The 17,000-nt window shown below is 35.7% G+C and overlaps 1 protein-coding gene and 1 pseudogene across 1 annotated transcript in view; both read left to right on the forward strand.

Annotated features, from left to right (window-relative positions):
• Window positions 1-6: 6 nt before the first annotated feature.
• On the forward strand, window positions 7-6,708 carry LOC126392141 (complement C1r subcomponent-like; annotated as a pseudogene).
• A 136-nt stretch (window positions 6,709-6,844) lies between these two features.
• The window catches only part of tapbpl (TAP binding protein like), an 18,737-nt gene continuing 8,581 nt past the window's right edge, over window positions 6,845-17,000 (forward strand). Inside the window, exons 1-6 of the mRNA XM_050047455.1 lie at window positions 6,845-8,334; window positions 9,436-9,648; window positions 9,737-10,006; window positions 10,120-10,320; window positions 11,315-11,482; window positions 11,565-11,668. Of these exons, the coding sequence (XP_049903412.1) occupies window positions 8,283-8,334; window positions 9,436-9,648; window positions 9,737-10,006; window positions 10,120-10,320; window positions 11,315-11,482; window positions 11,565-11,668 (1,008 nt within the window). The 5' untranslated portion in view covers window positions 6,845-8,282. The remainder of the gene's footprint in view (window positions 8,335-9,435; window positions 9,649-9,736; window positions 10,007-10,119; window positions 10,321-11,314; window positions 11,483-11,564; window positions 11,669-17,000) is intronic.

The raw sequence follows: 17,000 nt of genomic DNA on the forward strand, positions 1-17,000 counted from the left end.
TGGGTCTTCACTGTACTTTGCACACAAACTCAGTTTTACTCGTCATTCTTCTAGTTTGGTTATTCAGAGTTATTGAGCCATTATTGATCCTGTTGTCCTCCACTTCATGCCTGCATTTATTTTTGCCAAGACAAACAAATCCTGGAGGTTAAATTCTATTGCAAAATATTTCAAACCACAGCCTGTGTCACATTAATGGTTCATCTGAGCATGAGACATATCGCCTAAAGCTTCAGTCACACAGAGATAAACTAACTGCTGACATGAGACGGACCTACGGTGTTATATGGTAAGCTATGATAACAAATGTTTTCACCTTCATGTTGCAGGTTTTAGGTTTTTTCATGAATGTTTATCTTGAAAATACATTTCAGTATATACATACTGTAAGTGTTGAACTACACCACAGCACTGTCTGAGCTGCTTTTAAGGTTGATTAAATAATCAGTTTTTCAAAGTACAATATAGAAACCTATAGCAATACTATTTTCTTGCAAAAGTTAAAATGACTCATACTGTGTTTGTTCTTTTTCTGTTTGTATCAACTTTGGACTCATACCTTGGTGCCAACGCTCTCTGTTTATGCACAAATACAGGTTTTTGTGTTTGTCAGTGACTGAGTGCTGGCAGCCGCCCGTCTCTGAGTCTGTAATACATGGGGAGGTCCAGTCTCCTCAGTATCCCCGGCCTTACCCTCCCAACCTGCTGAGGCAATGGGACCTTTGGGTTCCAGCAGGATACCAGATCCAGCTGTCAATAACACACCTGGATATTAAAGCTTCTTCAGGCTGCCCGCAAGACTCTCTGACGGTCAGAGCCTTATTATCATTATACAGTTTTGAAAACATCATATCAGTGTTTTTGCACTGTCCAGAACCCAAATTTAGTCTAATATTTATTACATCACCTTGGTTTGAGTATTGATGACCTACAGAGAGTGAGGTCTTGAGTTGGAACCAGGGACTCCATCTTTTTTCATTTATCAACAACAAATCATTGCAGGGAAGTTCTTATTGTGTATCAGGCTGATCATTCTAATTGATAAACAGTAAATCTGATGGTAAAGAATGGCAAAAATTTCAACTCAAACTGGCTGGACTTCTTTTATGCAGTGAGGACTTGACTCAGACTTGTTGTCTGGTGCCTCAAAGCTGTAACAGACTCCACTCAATGTGTACACAGCATTTTACATCCTGTCCTCATGCACAGTTTTTTACAGTTTCTGTTAAAGCGAGACTATGTAACTTCTGAAAGACGAATCAACAGATGTATCCTTTTCCATCGATCAATTTCTGGACATTTATCTAGGGCTAGGTCGTGGTGGCAGTATGCTAAAGCAAGGTAGTCCAGAGGTCCCTCTCCCCAGCAGCATTTTCCAGCTCCTCCTTGGGCTGTTGGCTTTCTCAAGACAGATGAAATATATAATCTCTCCAGCGTGTTTTGAATTGGCCTCCCTACCAGTTGGACATTCCCAGAACAGCCCCAAAAGAAGGCGCCAAGGAGACATCCCGATCAGATGCCTGAACCACCGCAGTGGGCTCTTTTTGACATGAAGGAGCAGCAGCTCTACTACCATCTCCATACAAATGTTAGAGCTCTTAACCCTATCTCTAATGGTGAGCATAGCCACCCTATGGAGGGAAACTAATTTTGGCCGCTTGCATCCACAATCTCATCAATTCGGTCACTCCCCAAAGCTCATGACAATAGGTGTTGGTTGGAGATCTACCGGTAGATGAAAGGTTTTAACTTCCTGTTACACCAATCAATCTGTTGATCTCATGTGACATTTTACACTCATGTGTGAACAAAACCCTAAGATAGTTGAACTCCTGTCACTGGGGCAGCAACTCACTTCTGATCCGCAAGAAGCAATGCACAGTTTTCCAGCAGGGAACCATGACCTAGGAATATGAGGTGCTGACTCTCATCCCGCCTGCCTCACACTCAACTACAAATTGTCCCAGTGCATGCTGGAAGTTATGGTTTGATGAAGCCAGCAGAACCAGACTGCACGTCTGCAAAGAGCAGAGAAACAATTCTGAAGTCCCCGACACCTAACCAGCACGTACTTTCTGTGCCTGCACCAGAGGGAATGACTCTCCACAACAGCGGTAGTCTGTTTTCCTCATTCAAAAAGAGAATCCAGAAGACCGTCTTGACGTTTGTTAGCCAGTTAGCACATTAACAACACTATCCAATGTTGAAAGAATAGAGCACTGGTTCCCAACTGGTCCAGATTTTCCTCAGTCGTTAGTTCAAGGTCCACACAGTTTAATATACTCAGCTTCATACTGTTGTTGATCTAATCTGCTGTCTCTTTAAAGTAGCTGCCTGTTATTCCCTCACTTTACAGAGGAAAATAGCACTTCAAAATAAAAGGTCGGTGCCAGAAATTCACTTTACTTCAAAATAAAGTGTGTTTTTTACAAACTTGACATGTTCATAAGTCACTTAAGGTCCATTAAGAATGGACCCACGACCCACCAGTTGGGAACCACTTGAACAGAACATATTATATGAAACATTTCTGCTCAAGAGCTCACTGACTAAAAAAAAAATACTTTACGGAACAAGTTTGTTTCGATCTCACTCCCTGTTGACTTTAGCTTTTTGTTTACTTTCCTCACTTTTGTTTCTCCTCTTGCGTGCTGAGCTGAACTGCAAATCAGAGTGATTTCATTCACCGACTGGCCTCGCTGTTCAACATGCTTAATCCACCAAAAAATAAGCCTATAGGGACCGACAAGGGTCAGTGGTGTCGGACACACTGTACTGACTAGGGTGGCAGACGCTCACCAACAGCCTGACATTGATCAATGGCCAACCGTCAGCTTGGTGTGTCAGGGCCTTAAGGTATACAGTATTTTGCTGTGCAAGGCGCATTACTGAGTCTCTTCACTGACTTTATGACTGTTGTGCTAATGTCACATCAGTTAAGTGTTTTAGCTTAAGTCTGAGCAACTTGACAGTATGTAAAGGAGCGCCTCATCATGATCTGTGGTCTTACAATAAATGTTTTACTCTTTACATTTTGCAGGTTTTCCATAATGAAAAGGTCCTGGGAAAGTTTTGTGGCCAGGAAAATTCAGCTGATCACCCAGGTAAAGAGCCGATCCTTTCTCCAGGCAACACACTGACTCTCATATTCAAAACAAGTGCCTCCACTCCAGAGCTCCAACAGCACATCGGCTTCTCAGCTACCTACAAGGCAATAGGTAGGACTTTTCTTTTCACGTCCATCTTCCCTACAATACTAAATGTCCCCTAAACCTTTAAGAGAAATTCCACCATTAAACACAACCAACATGGTGCATTTCCATTTACATAACAGCATCCCTTTGAGCTGAATCATCAAAACCTTCAAAGAATCAACCAGTGATGTCACTATGGCTGCTGTCATGGTGTCCTAGGAGTTGATCAATCATTAAGCAGCTCTGAGATTTGTCTCTATAGATGACATTATGACAATGTTAATCTTGTTAATCAGCTTAAGACAAGACTTTTTCTAATTCACAAATTAAAGCTAAGACAAACAACAATAGAAATATACATAAATAACTTAAATGAAACTTCACGTTAGGTTTTCCCTTTAATGACCTTCTCATTATCAGACATAGATGAATGTTCACAATCAGACCATGGAGATGGATCAGGTCCACTCTGCTCTCAGATCTGCGTCAACACCCCTGGGTCTTACCACTGCTCCTGCTATGATGGTTACAAACGTCATTTAGACCAGCATACATGTCTGTGTGAGTATCCTATACAGTAAATGCATACTTAATGTGTGTCAACCTTTGAAGCTGAGCAGTTACAGCATTTGAGGGATACATTTTCACCCAGCTTTGTATCATAACAATGTGGGTAGTAGCCATGTGTATATGAACTATGGTAAACTTCCCTCCATCTTAGGAGCACACATATCCCAACTTAAATCGACTGGATAACATGTAATGCGTTATGTGGCCGATTTTAGCCAGCTTGGCTACTTTTGCTCAAACAACAGGTGGTATTTCCACATTTTCATATTGCCTGCCAACATGGACACAAAGCAGATCGAGACACCCACCCATGCCTCTCTGTCTCTCAAACTCAGATCAAACTGTTAAACTCGGCAGTGCTGATCAAATATAAACCAAGATTCTGCATTCTGCTGCTGCATATTTTATTGCACCATTTAGCCATAATATGAGATTGTTTGTTATCAGCTAGTTGTCATTGTGTCAAACGGACAAGCCCACTTTACGTCACCCACCAGCAGGACCATATACTTGTCCAGTGCAGCACAGTGCTTTCTGGCAGTTTTCTTCCTCTTGAGCAAAAGGCAAATGTCACAATCCTTTCCCTCTGTTTCCTCTGGTCACATAGCACCAATTTTAAAAGTATTTGTGTCTTTTAATTGCTTAGAAAGACCAGTTTTTAAAAAAAAGACCATCTCCCCAGCAGTGAAATACTTCTTTAATACTGCTGAGTCAATGAAAAAAAATTGTTTTCAATTTGAGGGGAATTACTGAATCTCATCTTCTTCCTACAGTATCCTGTGATGGTTGTATATTTGATAAGCATGAGGGACACCTGGCCAGTCCAGCATACCCTCACCCCTCACCTCCTCTTCTGTCCTGCAAGTACATCATCTCTGTGGAGCCCAGCTTCACAATCACTCTCAACTTCACTGACAACTTCCACATAGATAATGTGGACACTGAGCAAGGTCCCAGGTGTCTTCATCACTGGCTGCAGGTATTGGCAAATGGTTTCCTTAAAACAAAGGCAATAAAAAAGGCGAGTCTGCCTCAGTTTACATCAATTAACTTTCTACTACTCCTCCCCTCGTAGGTGAGCACTCCAGGCAGAGAGCCCATGAAACTGTGTGGTGGAAAGAGTCCAGGTCTCATAGCTACAAACTCTAACACTGTCAGACTGGACTACCACACTGATGCTGAAGGCCTGAGTCGTGGCTGGAGCCTGGACTACAGCGCACATGGTGAGGGGTGAACAGAGAGAGACACGTGTTTTGTTAATGTTACTACATCTATGTGACTTGTGACCAAGGATACAAACTGATGATGGTGTGATGTTTTGTTCATTAACTGGCAAAATATTAACATGTCCTTGTTTTGTTCATCTGCAGTAATTGATTGTGGAGAACCTGAACCTCTGCTGAATGGAGGGGTGACCTACCTGTCTGGCTCTCAGAATCAGTACCATTCTGTTGTTCAGTATCACTGTAATGAACCATTTTACACTCTACCTGGGGGCAGAAATGGTGAGATAATTGCGTATATTATTCCAAAAATATTATCAAAAGTATTTGAATTTTTGATATATCTCAACTGAAAATAAATGCCATTATCTTCTCCCCTCTGGTTTTCAGTTACTTTCACCTGTGAATCAGATGGAAAGTGGAGGTCAAACCACAAAGATGTCACTCTAACATGTATACCTGGTACTGAAACCTAGTCCAAGAGGCTTGGATTAAAACATGCATGTGCTGTATGTGTCCATGTGAACTCAACTAATGTCTGTCTCATCCAGTCTGCGGTCAGCCAACAAAACTCATCTCTACTTATCAGAGGATCATTGGAGGCAGTGAAGCTCCAGAAAACACCATCCCCTGGCAAGTGATGTTGAGTGTAGATGGAGGAAGAGCAGCAGGCATGGTGATTGCAGACCGCTGGATTATGACTGCAGCTCATTCCCTAACACATGGCGGAAATCCAGTATCAAATGAGTATGTCAGGGTAAGTGGTCTATTTTAAGTGTTATCTACATGTCCATTGCCTCCATGTTTTTTAATTGACATTTATGTTATTGATTTGCAGATTTACATGGGACTTACTGATGTTAAAGCCCTGTTGCACTCTCCTGTGTCTGCTGATTCAATCCACATTCACCCTGAATACTACAACCCCAACGGCTTAGACTACAACAACGACATTGCCTTGATCAAAATGCCCCACCCAATCACATTCAACTCATCCATTATGCCAATATGTTTGCCAGCAGAGGGAGCCACATACATGACTGGAGAGATGGGGTAAAGAAACAACTGCTGGGTTTCATTTCATAATGCTATATAATATAATCTGTTTTAGGCCTATATTGCTTTTAATTAATACAATCCCAAAATGCCAGTCAGTTCTTTTTTCCCACTTGTGCAAACATATAAATCATCAAGACAGGACACTCTGATTTGTTTTCTTATCTTGAGCTCATCGTAACTGTCTCTTTTCCATTTTTTTCAGACTGGTGTCAGGCTTTGGCATTAAAGGAACTAATAACCAACGTTTTTTATCAAGGAAGCTGAGATTCGTGCAACTGCCTGTGGTGGGTCAAGAGACATGCAGCAAATCAATCGCTTTGTTGAAGTGGACAAGGGACCATGTACCAAATGCGACCAGTAACATGCTCTGTGCTGGAGTCCCCGAGGGTGGGCAGGATGCCTGCATGGGGGACGGTGGAGGCCCCTTCGCCCTGAGAGACAATGGACGGTTCTGGGCCGCTGGGATTGTCAGCTGGGGGGCTGACTGTGGGAAGCAGGGAACATATGGATTCTACACCAGAGTAGCAAACTACCTAGGCTGGATCAACAAGACCATACAGGAGAAATGAATCAGACATATTTCATCACCACATTAATAAAAATTGTTGTGCTGAACAAAACGAGACAAATACTGCCAAATAAAAACAAATGAGGAAGAATAACTTGGCTCATACAGTCCCTCCTTATCCAATTACAATAAAGTGATGAAGGTCAGGTACAGCACCTGAACAGTCAGATGAGTAGGGTGATTAAACTGAAAATTCTGTTTTGAAGACATTTTCCCCTTTGAATTAGAAAGAAAAATCTAAAGCAGCAACAAAACATGTAAGTTAATCTCTGAACAGCCAAATGTCACAGGCAGTAGTCTACCACTTGTATCAAAGGTCACCTATAGTCACACAATTCATTCATGGAGCAGAACAAGGTGTAAACATGACATTGACAAATTATCACCTTACCAAATCGTGGCAAACTATAGCAAACGGCTTATTTACATATCCAGCAGACATGGAGCAATGTTATCATTCATTAGGAGCCATGTTTGTGTCCACATGATCAACGTAAATCCAATATTTCCTTCTAACTCCACCAAATCCTGATGTAAATATCTGGCTCTTGAACCTGTTTGGGATTGGACCAAAACAGTATGGATGTGGACTGTTAAAGCAAAACAATTGAGACACTAACATGTTTTGTAGAGCTGAAGGGGAACTGCAGAGTTCTGTGATACTTGTGTTTCTGTGGATTCATAACTACAACTGACCACACACGATTTCACTAAACCCAGGCCTTAAGTAGTTTCTGTGGGCCCCCTGTCCCTCTTCTCTCGATCCATGTCTCTCTCAAGCACTTTTTGAGTTCACACAGTTTGCTTTCTGTCCTTCTCTTTTCTTTTTTGGAACCCCGAGAAAGACATGACAGGGTACACTGGTGCTCCAGGAAAATAAGCACTTACTCACTCAGATCTAGATGCAATCAGAGATAAATCCTGGGTGGAGTTAATTGTTTTGTGCTTTCGAGGGGTGAGAGAGGCCTCAGACAGCTCCCACTGTTTTCCAGCCACATTCAGCCAGTTTTAATTTAGTTAAAGCACTAATTGCTTATAAATAATTAATAAAAATAAATTAAAAAATGCAAACAAAACCAAACTTTTCATTCCAGGCTTTTCAAGGGCCTCACTCCCATTGAGCCCTGGATAAGCAGTCCCACTTTTGCCCCCACTACGACTCCCCTGCATACATATAGCCTATTATATTCCAAATTATATACAGATGCAAATGTCTGTCTCCTTTTTGTAGCTGAATCACATTAAAAATCAAAAACAATCTTACCCAGAGATCTCAGTCAAACACTGACCCATGACCCGCTCTCTGCTGCTCTCTCATTGGACGATCCTGTCTGTCTTACTTTCACTTTCTCTGCTCCACTGCTGCGTTCTGCGCATGCTACACACAGCAACACGAAGCGACAGGTCCTGTACAACCTGAAGACTTTACGACTACATTAGGTTATGTTTATCGCTATACAGCTACTTTACATTATGGATGAGATGAAGGAAAGGCTGTAAAGCTCCGAGTGCAGTGACACAGTCAGGTGTTGTTAGCGCTGAAATCAAAAGTGAAAGTATAGTCGTGATTTTGGTTTCTCGGCAGGTTTTTTTTTACTTTATCTTGTTGTATTAGAGTTCAGCTGTGTTACAACAGTTTTAATTGATAAAAACACGGTACCGGACTCCATGATGATGATTGCAGTAATTTTATTTGGAGCCTTCCTGACGTGCGCTCATGGTAAGAGCATTAATCTTGACATATTGGTGCAGCAATAAATGAGGGACATAAATGTCAATGTCAGTTGATTTTCAAGCTCAGTAATAATCTTTTTAGACTCGGACTATTCGTCTCACAGTGTCTGATAGAAGTTATTTTGGTAATCATTATATGAGTCACATTAGATACATGTAAGTGTGAAGGTGTGTGAACTCCTGGGGAGTTTCCTGGAAAGAACCATGTGATTGACTGTAAATATTTGTAAAGTGGGACTTTCACTTTTTGTATTTCTAATAAATTACATGAAATTAACTGCTGTTGTGGTCTAACTCAGAATATCAGATATCAATATCCATGGGTGGTCTGTCAACATTTGGGGGTCCTCTGCCAGAAAATTTTGAGCACCAAACACTATTTCCTGCATTCTGGTCAATTTTTATGCACCAATTTCTGTTTTTTCCACATCATTTAATGGTGCAAATGTTTTTAATTTCGTCAAAATAGAAGTCCTCTGCTACTTTCATGTTTTTACTTGGGGGGCATAAATGCACGTTTGAAATATTGAGGGGGGCGTGTCCCCTGTGCCCTCCTGAAACCTACACCTGTGTTCATATCATCAGTGCTGGTGCACAGCAGGTCAGCTAAACATGCAAAGATATGAAAGTTGGGGAAAGGCAAGTTAACAGTTCAACATATAGGCTATGAAGAAAAAATATTTCAGTGGTAAATGAATAAATAAAATCAATGATGAATGGACATAATACTTGATTTAAATGGAGCTGTTTCTTAAAGAAATTTCATCTGGAAATCAACCATTACTCTTAGAATCAACATAGCTGGAAAAAAATGTAATAAATAAAAGTAAATCTTTATTTGTCAATAATTAGGAATCCAGGAAACTTTATCAAACCTGGAAACATTATTCAGAAATAATGGATCCATAAAATAAAGCCATACAATTATTTCTGTTTAATAGTCTTCTGGTATTTATTTACCTGATTATGTTAAAGATTTAACCTCCATGTTACTGTGTAAAGTTAAAACATGTTACTCGTTATTTCCAGATATGTTAAGATTTTCAAGAAGACTTGGTTTCTTTTTAATCTGCCCCTTGTTTCTCAGGTGACGGGGTCACAGATGTGGTACTTTCCTGCACCCTGGTGGAAGAGGGAGTGGGGCTGGGTGGAATGGGAGGTGGATCGCTTTTCAAACGGACTCCAGCCACTCTTGTTTTAAAAGACGTCTCAGTCCCTCCAGATGAATCACTTGAAACACTCACGCCGTTTGTCCCGCCTTCAATCCCTGACCCAGATGCTATCCTGTTGGAAGCCAAAGGTTTTTAATGACTTCTCTACATATAAAGTTAGTGTTATGTTGCACAACCTTGTGTTGAACTTCTTGTTCTCTCATCTCTCTGTGGCAGTGTCTTCACCTGAGATCCCAAATGTACATGTGTTGCTCCATGCGGACTGCAATGATCAGGAGGTGATGTGTGAAATAAGCCGTTACACCCCTCGTGGATCCCAGGAAAGTTCAGATCCAGCTTATTTCATGGTGTCTCTAAATGTGGAGGGAGTTGAGTTCAGCACTGCGTTGATTCTGCAGACTCTGCCGGTGGAGAAGGACCTGTCGACCCTCATACAAAGCAAACTGGGTCTGCCTCTTAGCCAGTCAGGAACTCTTCTGACTGAGGGTGAGATCCAGAGTTTAATATCACATTTCATCTTTTCATTGAATCACTTCCATCAATAATATAATTCTCTCACTATTTTCTCTCTGCTGTTGCCTTTGTGTTCTGTCCTTCAGTGATATTCCTGGTGTTTTCCCACATTAAATCTGTGACTGCCACCCTGAGAGGTGATGCTCTCCTCAACTGTGGCTTCAAGCAGCAGGACGTACCCTTAGCGCAGGAAGTGGGCATTGAGTGGCGACTGCAGCACAGGGGGAAAGGGTGGAAAGTGCTTGACATGAAGACAAGCTTGGATGATGTAGAAGGGAGCACAGTGGGTAAGTGCTGTGTGTGAACAGGTATGCCTGACCTCCTCTGGTTTATGCAGCTTCTTTAGGAGGATTTTAAACTCCGACTGCGACTTCTTGTGGCTCTGAGAGTGACAGCACTGATAGTGTTGATAAAAGTGCATTAGTGACTTCAGTGGCTTTGATGTTCATGAAAAAATAAATGAAAATAACCTGTAAATGCTCATTTTTAGTGAGGCTTTGGGGATGATGTTGGCAAATTTCACAATCACAAAATGAGTTTTGCTAAGTGGCTGTTTTGACATTGAACAGACATAAACCTCTTCACATATTTGGGGCGTGCAAACATGTTAGCCATTGGTATAAAACCAAGTTAATGCATCAGAAAAAAAATAAAAAAGTGTGGTTTTAAACTTGTCTCATAAATTATCATGGTAGTACATCATGAAATTAGCTGTCAAACCACAAGACCTATTACACAGATGAGGTAACTAAGACACAGAAATTTAATTGAAAAAAGACATAACATGAGTACTAGGGCTGGCACGCTATCAGATTTTTTACTATACCACAATTGTGGCCAATTATTTTATCACAATATCTATAGAAATTTTGAATAATAATAATAATAATAATAATAATAATAATGCTATCAGTCAAATTCAACTTTTTTATTGTGTTTTGTCTTGATTTTTTGTTTTGTTTTGGGGAGGTGGAGTGAGATTCTGTAACCATAACTGTACAAAATCATATAAAAAGAACACTTCACAAATTATATTATAAACATTTAATGTGTAGGATTGTTCTGTAAGACTTCAAACTTTAAGCTTTTAACAGCCACAGCTAAAAGCCAGAAAAACTGCACAAAACATACAAAATAGAGAAGACAAGAACAGTACAGAATCGAAATATGTCCAAGAAATTTCTTTGTTTGTATATACATTCAAAAGCTCTAGAACAAGTAATAAATTGGACCTTAAGTTAATATTGTTTTGTGAATTCCTGTTTGACTTTCTGTCCTCAGTGCATGCAGAAAGGAGGGGATCAAGCATGGAGGTGGCCCAGGTTGTTGGTGAGGGTAACGCCGCTGTGACGCTGAACAAGCTTAGAGTGATGGATGAGGGGACCTACATCTGTACTGTCAGTATCGGTCTTTTCCATGTCCAGCAGGTCATTCAACTCCACATTATTCGTAAGTTTCACCCAAATCTCTCAATTCAGAAAAAAATCCACTGAATGTCTTTAAATTCTTCCTCTGTTTCTCTTTGTTTCAGAACCACCTCATGTTTCACTCTCAGAGGAGAAGTTGGTTTTGCAGACCAATTCACCCCAGATGTTGAGCTGCCACTGCACTAAATACTATCCCCTGGATGCTCAGGTCTGTAGCTAGTATGTTCTTAGATGGGGCTGTTAACCAGTACATGTTCTGTTTTCTCTCTTTCCTGCCATTGAACAGCCTGGCAAGATATAAAATCTCAGGAAATTTGAGTTATTAATCTACTGATAACACCACAAAGCAAGAAGTTAAGTAACTGAGGGCAATGAGGAATATAAATTACCATAGGGAGAAGTCTGGAGAGTGCAGAAAGAGGAGGCTTATCTTAATGGTCCAATTAAGGCAAGGAAGCACACAGCTGCATCCAAACATGTCCGAGGTGTTGATAAACAAGATTCAATCAGCCTCAATCACCAACCGTTCACAGGAAGAAAATTTCCTGTTAAAACCCACTTACACAGTTTTCAGGAAGATTCTGATGGAATGCTATGCTATGACATTTTTAATTTATGGCATGCTATACCTCAACGTTTTTTGTGACATTATATACATACACTATACTTTGACTTTTTAAATAACATTTTTAAGACATACAATACTGTCACCTTTTATTTTGACATTTTAATGGCATCAGAATCAGTAGTCATAGCATAGTATGTCAAAAAATATGATAAAAAAAAAAGTCATAGTATAGTATGTCATAATTGACGTGATTTAAAACAGTCATAGCATAGTATATCAAAAATGTGATAAAAAAGTCATAGTAAAGTATGTCATAAAATGTGATTAAAAAAGTCATAGTATCGTATGTCAAAAAATGATTAAAAAAAAAGTCATAGTATAGTATGTCATAATTGACGTGACTTAAAAGAGTCATAGCATAGTATGTCATAAAAATGTAATTAAAAAGTCAGTATAGTATGTAAAAAAATTGATTAAAAAGTCATAGTTTAGTATGTAATAATTCATGTGATTAAAAAAAGTCATAGTATCGTAAATCAAAAAATGTAATGAGAAAAAGTCATAGTATAGTATGTGAAAAAATGTAATAAAAAAGTTACAGTATAACGTGAAAAAATGTGATTAAAAAAAGTCATAGATTAGTATGTCATAATTCATGTGATTAAAAAAAGTCATAGTATAGTATGTCAAAAAATGTAATAAAAAAGTCATAGTATAGTATGTCAAAAAACTGTAATAAAAAAGTCATAGTGTAGTATGTCAAAAAATGTGATTACAAAAAGTCATAGTATAGTTTTAAAAAAATGTGATTTAAAGTAAAACATAGCATAGTATGTCATAAAAACGGAATTAAAAAGTCATAGTATAGTATGACACAAAATGTGACAAAAAAAGTCATAGTATAGTATGTCTAAAAATGTAATAAAAAAAAGTCATAGTATAGTATGTCCAAAAATATGATGAATGAAAGTCATACTATAGCATGTCAAAAAAAGTGATGAAAAAAGTCATAGTATGGTATGTCATAATTGACGTGATTGCAAAGAGTCATAGTATATAAAAAAATGTGATTAAAAAAAGTCATAGTATTGTATGTGAAAAAATGTGATAAAAAAATCATAGTATAGTATGTGAAAAAAATGTAATAAAAAAGTCATAGGATACTATGTCATAAAATTGTGATTAAAAAAGTCATAGTATTGTATGTCAAAAAATTAAAAAAAAAAAAAGAAAAGTCATATCATAGTATATCATAATTGACGAGATGCTATGATATTCATAGCATAGTATATCAAAAATGTGATAAAAAAAGTCAGAGTATAGTATGTCATGAAAACGATTAAAAAAAGTCATAGTATAGTATGTCAAAAAATGATAATAAAAAAAGTCATAGTAAAGTATCTCAAAAAATATGATTAAAAAAGTCATAGTATAGTATGTGAAAAATGTGATTAAAAAGTCATAGTTTAGTATGTCATAATTCATGTGATTACAAAAAGTCATAGTATAGTATGTCAAAAAATGTGATAAAAAAAAGTCAGTAAAGTATGTCAAAAAATTTTATTAAAAAAGCCATAGTGTAGTATGTCAGAAATGTCAAAGTGATAAAAAAGTAATAGTATGGTATGTATAAAAATGTAATAAAAAAAGGTCATAGTATAGTATGTGCAAAAATGTGATAAAAAAAAAAGTCATAGCATAGTATGTCATAATTAACGTGATTTCAAAAAGTCATAGTGTACAGTAGTATGTCATAAAAACATGATTTAAAAAAAGTCATAGTATAGTATGTCAAAAAATGTGATAAAAAAAAGTCACTGTATAGTATGTCAAAAAATGTGATTAAAAAGTCATAGTTTAGTATGTCATAATTCATGTGATTACAAAAAGTCATAGTAAAGTATGTCAAAAAATGTGATAAAAAAAGTCATAGTAAAGTATATCAGAAATGTAAAAGTGATTAAAAAAAAGTAATAGTATGGTATCTATAAAAATGTAATAAAAAAGGTCAGTATAGTATGTGAAAAAATGTGATAAAAAAGTCATAGTATAGCATGTCAAAAATGTGATAAAAAAAAAAGTCATAGCATAGTATGTCATAATTAATGTAATAAAAAAAAGTCATAGTAAAGTATGTCTAAAAATTTTATTATAAGAAGCCATAGTGTAGTATGTCATAATTCATGTGATTAAAAAAGTCATAGTATAGTATGTCAAAAAATGATAAAAAAAAAGTCATAGTATACTGTGTCATAAACTGTGATGAAAAAAACCATAGCATAGTATGTCATGAAAACGTAATTAAAAAGTCATTGTATAGTATGTCAAAAAATGTAATAAAAAAGTCATAGTATACTACATCAAAAAATTGGATTATAGAAAGTCATAGTGTAGTATGTCAGAAAATGTGATAAAAAAAAAGTCTTAGTATAGTATGTCAAAATGATAAAAAAAAAAAAAGGCCATAGTATAGTATGTTTAAAAATGTAATAAAAAAGTCATAGTATAGTATGTCAAAAAATGTGATAAAAAAAGTCATAGTATAGCATTTCATAAGTGACGTGATTTAAAAGAGTCATAGCATAGTATATCAAAAATAAGATTTAAAAATCATAGTATATTATGTCATAAAAATGTGATTAAAAAAGTAATAGTAAAGTATGTCAAACAATGTAATAAAACACTCATATATACTATGTCAAAAAATGTGATTAAAAAACCCCATAGCATAGTATGTCATGAAAACGTAATTAAAAGTTCATAGTATAGTATGTCAAAAAATGTGATAAAAAAGTCATAGTATAGCATGTCAAAAATGTGATTAAAAAAAAGTCATAGCATAGTATGTCATAATTAATGTGATAAAAAAAAGTCATAGTAAAGTATGTCTAAAAATTTTATTATAAAAAGCCATAGTGTAGTATGTCATAATTCATGTGATTAAAAAAGTCATAGTATAGTATGTCAAAAAATGATAAAAAAAAAAGTCATAGTATACTGTGTCATAAACTGTGATGAAAAAAACCATAGCATAGTATGTTATGAAAACGTAATTAAAAAGTCATTGTATAGTATGTCAAAAAATGTAATGAAAAAGTCATAGTATACTACGTCAAAAAATTGGATTATAGAAAGCCATAGTGTAGTATGTCAGAAAATGTGATAAAAAAAAGTCTTAGTATAGTATGTCAAAATGAATAAAAAAAAAGCCATAGTATAGTATGTTTAAAAATGTAATAAAAAAGTCATAGTATAGTATGTCAAAAAATGTGATAAAAAAAAGTCATAGTATAGCATTTCATAAGTGACGTGATTTAAAAGTCATAGCATAGTATATCAAAAATAAGATTTAAAAATCATAGTATATTATGTCATAAAAATGTGATTAAAAAAGTAATAGTAAAGTATGTCAAACAATGTAATAAAACACTCATATATACTATGTCAAAAAAATGTGATTAAAAAAAACCCATAGCATAGTATGTCATGAAAACGTAATTAAAAGTTCATAGTATAGCATGTCAAAAATGTGATAAAAAAAAGTCATAGCATAGTATGTCATAATTAATGTGATGAAAAAAAGTCGTAGTAAAGTATGTCTAAAAACTTTATTATAAAAAGCCATAGTGTAGTATGTCATAATTCATGTGATTAAAAAAGTCATAGTATAGTATGTCAAATAATGATAAAAAAAAAAGTCATAGTATACTACGTCAAAAAATTGGATTATAGAAAGCCATACTGTAGTATGTCAGAAAATGTGATAAAAAAAAGTCTTAGTATAGTATGTCAAAATGATTTAAAAAAAGCCATAGTATAGTATGTTTAAAAATGTAATAAAAAAGTCATAGTATAGTATGTCAAAAAATGTGATAAAAAAAAGTCATAGTATAGCATTTCATAAGTGACGTGATTTAAAAGTCATAGCATAGTATATCAAAAATAAGATTTAAAAATCATAGTATATTATGTCATAAAAATGTGATTAAAAAAGTCACAATATCGTATGTCGAAAAATGTGATTAAAAAAGCCATAGAATGGTATGTCAAAAAATGTAACAAAAAAGTCATAGTATACTATGTCAAAAAATGTAATAAAAAAGTCATAGTATACTATGTCAAAAAATGTGATTAAAAAAGTCATAGTTTAGTATGTCATAATTCATGTCATTAAAAACAAGTCATAGTATCGTATATCAAAAAATGTGATAAAAAAGCCATAGTATAGTATGTGAAAAATGTGATTTAAAAAGTCATAGTTTAGTATGTCATAATTCATGTGATTAAAAAAAGTCATAGTATCGTATGTCAAAAAAATGTGATAAAAAAAAGTCATAGTATAGTATGTCAAAATGATAAAAAAAAAAAAGTCATAGTATAGTATATAAAAAAACGTAATAAAAAAAAGTCATAGTATCGTATGTGAAAAAATGTGATTAAAAAAGTCATAGTATGGTATGTCATAATTCACGTGATTGAAAAGAGTCATAGAATAGTATATAAAAAAATGTGATTAAAACATGTCATAGTGTAGTATGTCGTAAAAATGTGATTATAAAAATCATAGTATCGTATGTGAAAAAATGTGTTAAAAAAAATCATAGTATAGTATGTGAAAAAAATTTAATAAAAAAAGTCATAGGATACTATGTCATACAATTGTGATTAAAAAAGTCATAGTATTCTATGTCGAAAAATGTGATTAAAAAAGCCATAGAATAGTATGTCAAAAATTGTATTAAAAAAAAGTCATATTATAGTATGTCATAATTGACGTGATTTAAAAGAGTCATAGGATAGTATATCAAAAAATGTGATAAAAAAAAGTCATAGTATAGTATGTCATAAACATGTGATTAAAAAAGTCATAATATCGAATGTCATGAAAATGTGATATTAGTCATACTTCTACTGTTATTATACACATATGACTATTGTCACACATGTATACTGCCAGATATTAATACATACT

This window comes from Epinephelus moara, chromosome 6 (genome assembly GCF_006386435.1).
Source record: "Epinephelus moara isolate mb chromosome 6, YSFRI_EMoa_1.0, whole genome shotgun sequence".
Taxonomy (NCBI): Eukaryota; Metazoa; Chordata; class Actinopteri; order Perciformes; family Serranidae; genus Epinephelus; species Epinephelus moara.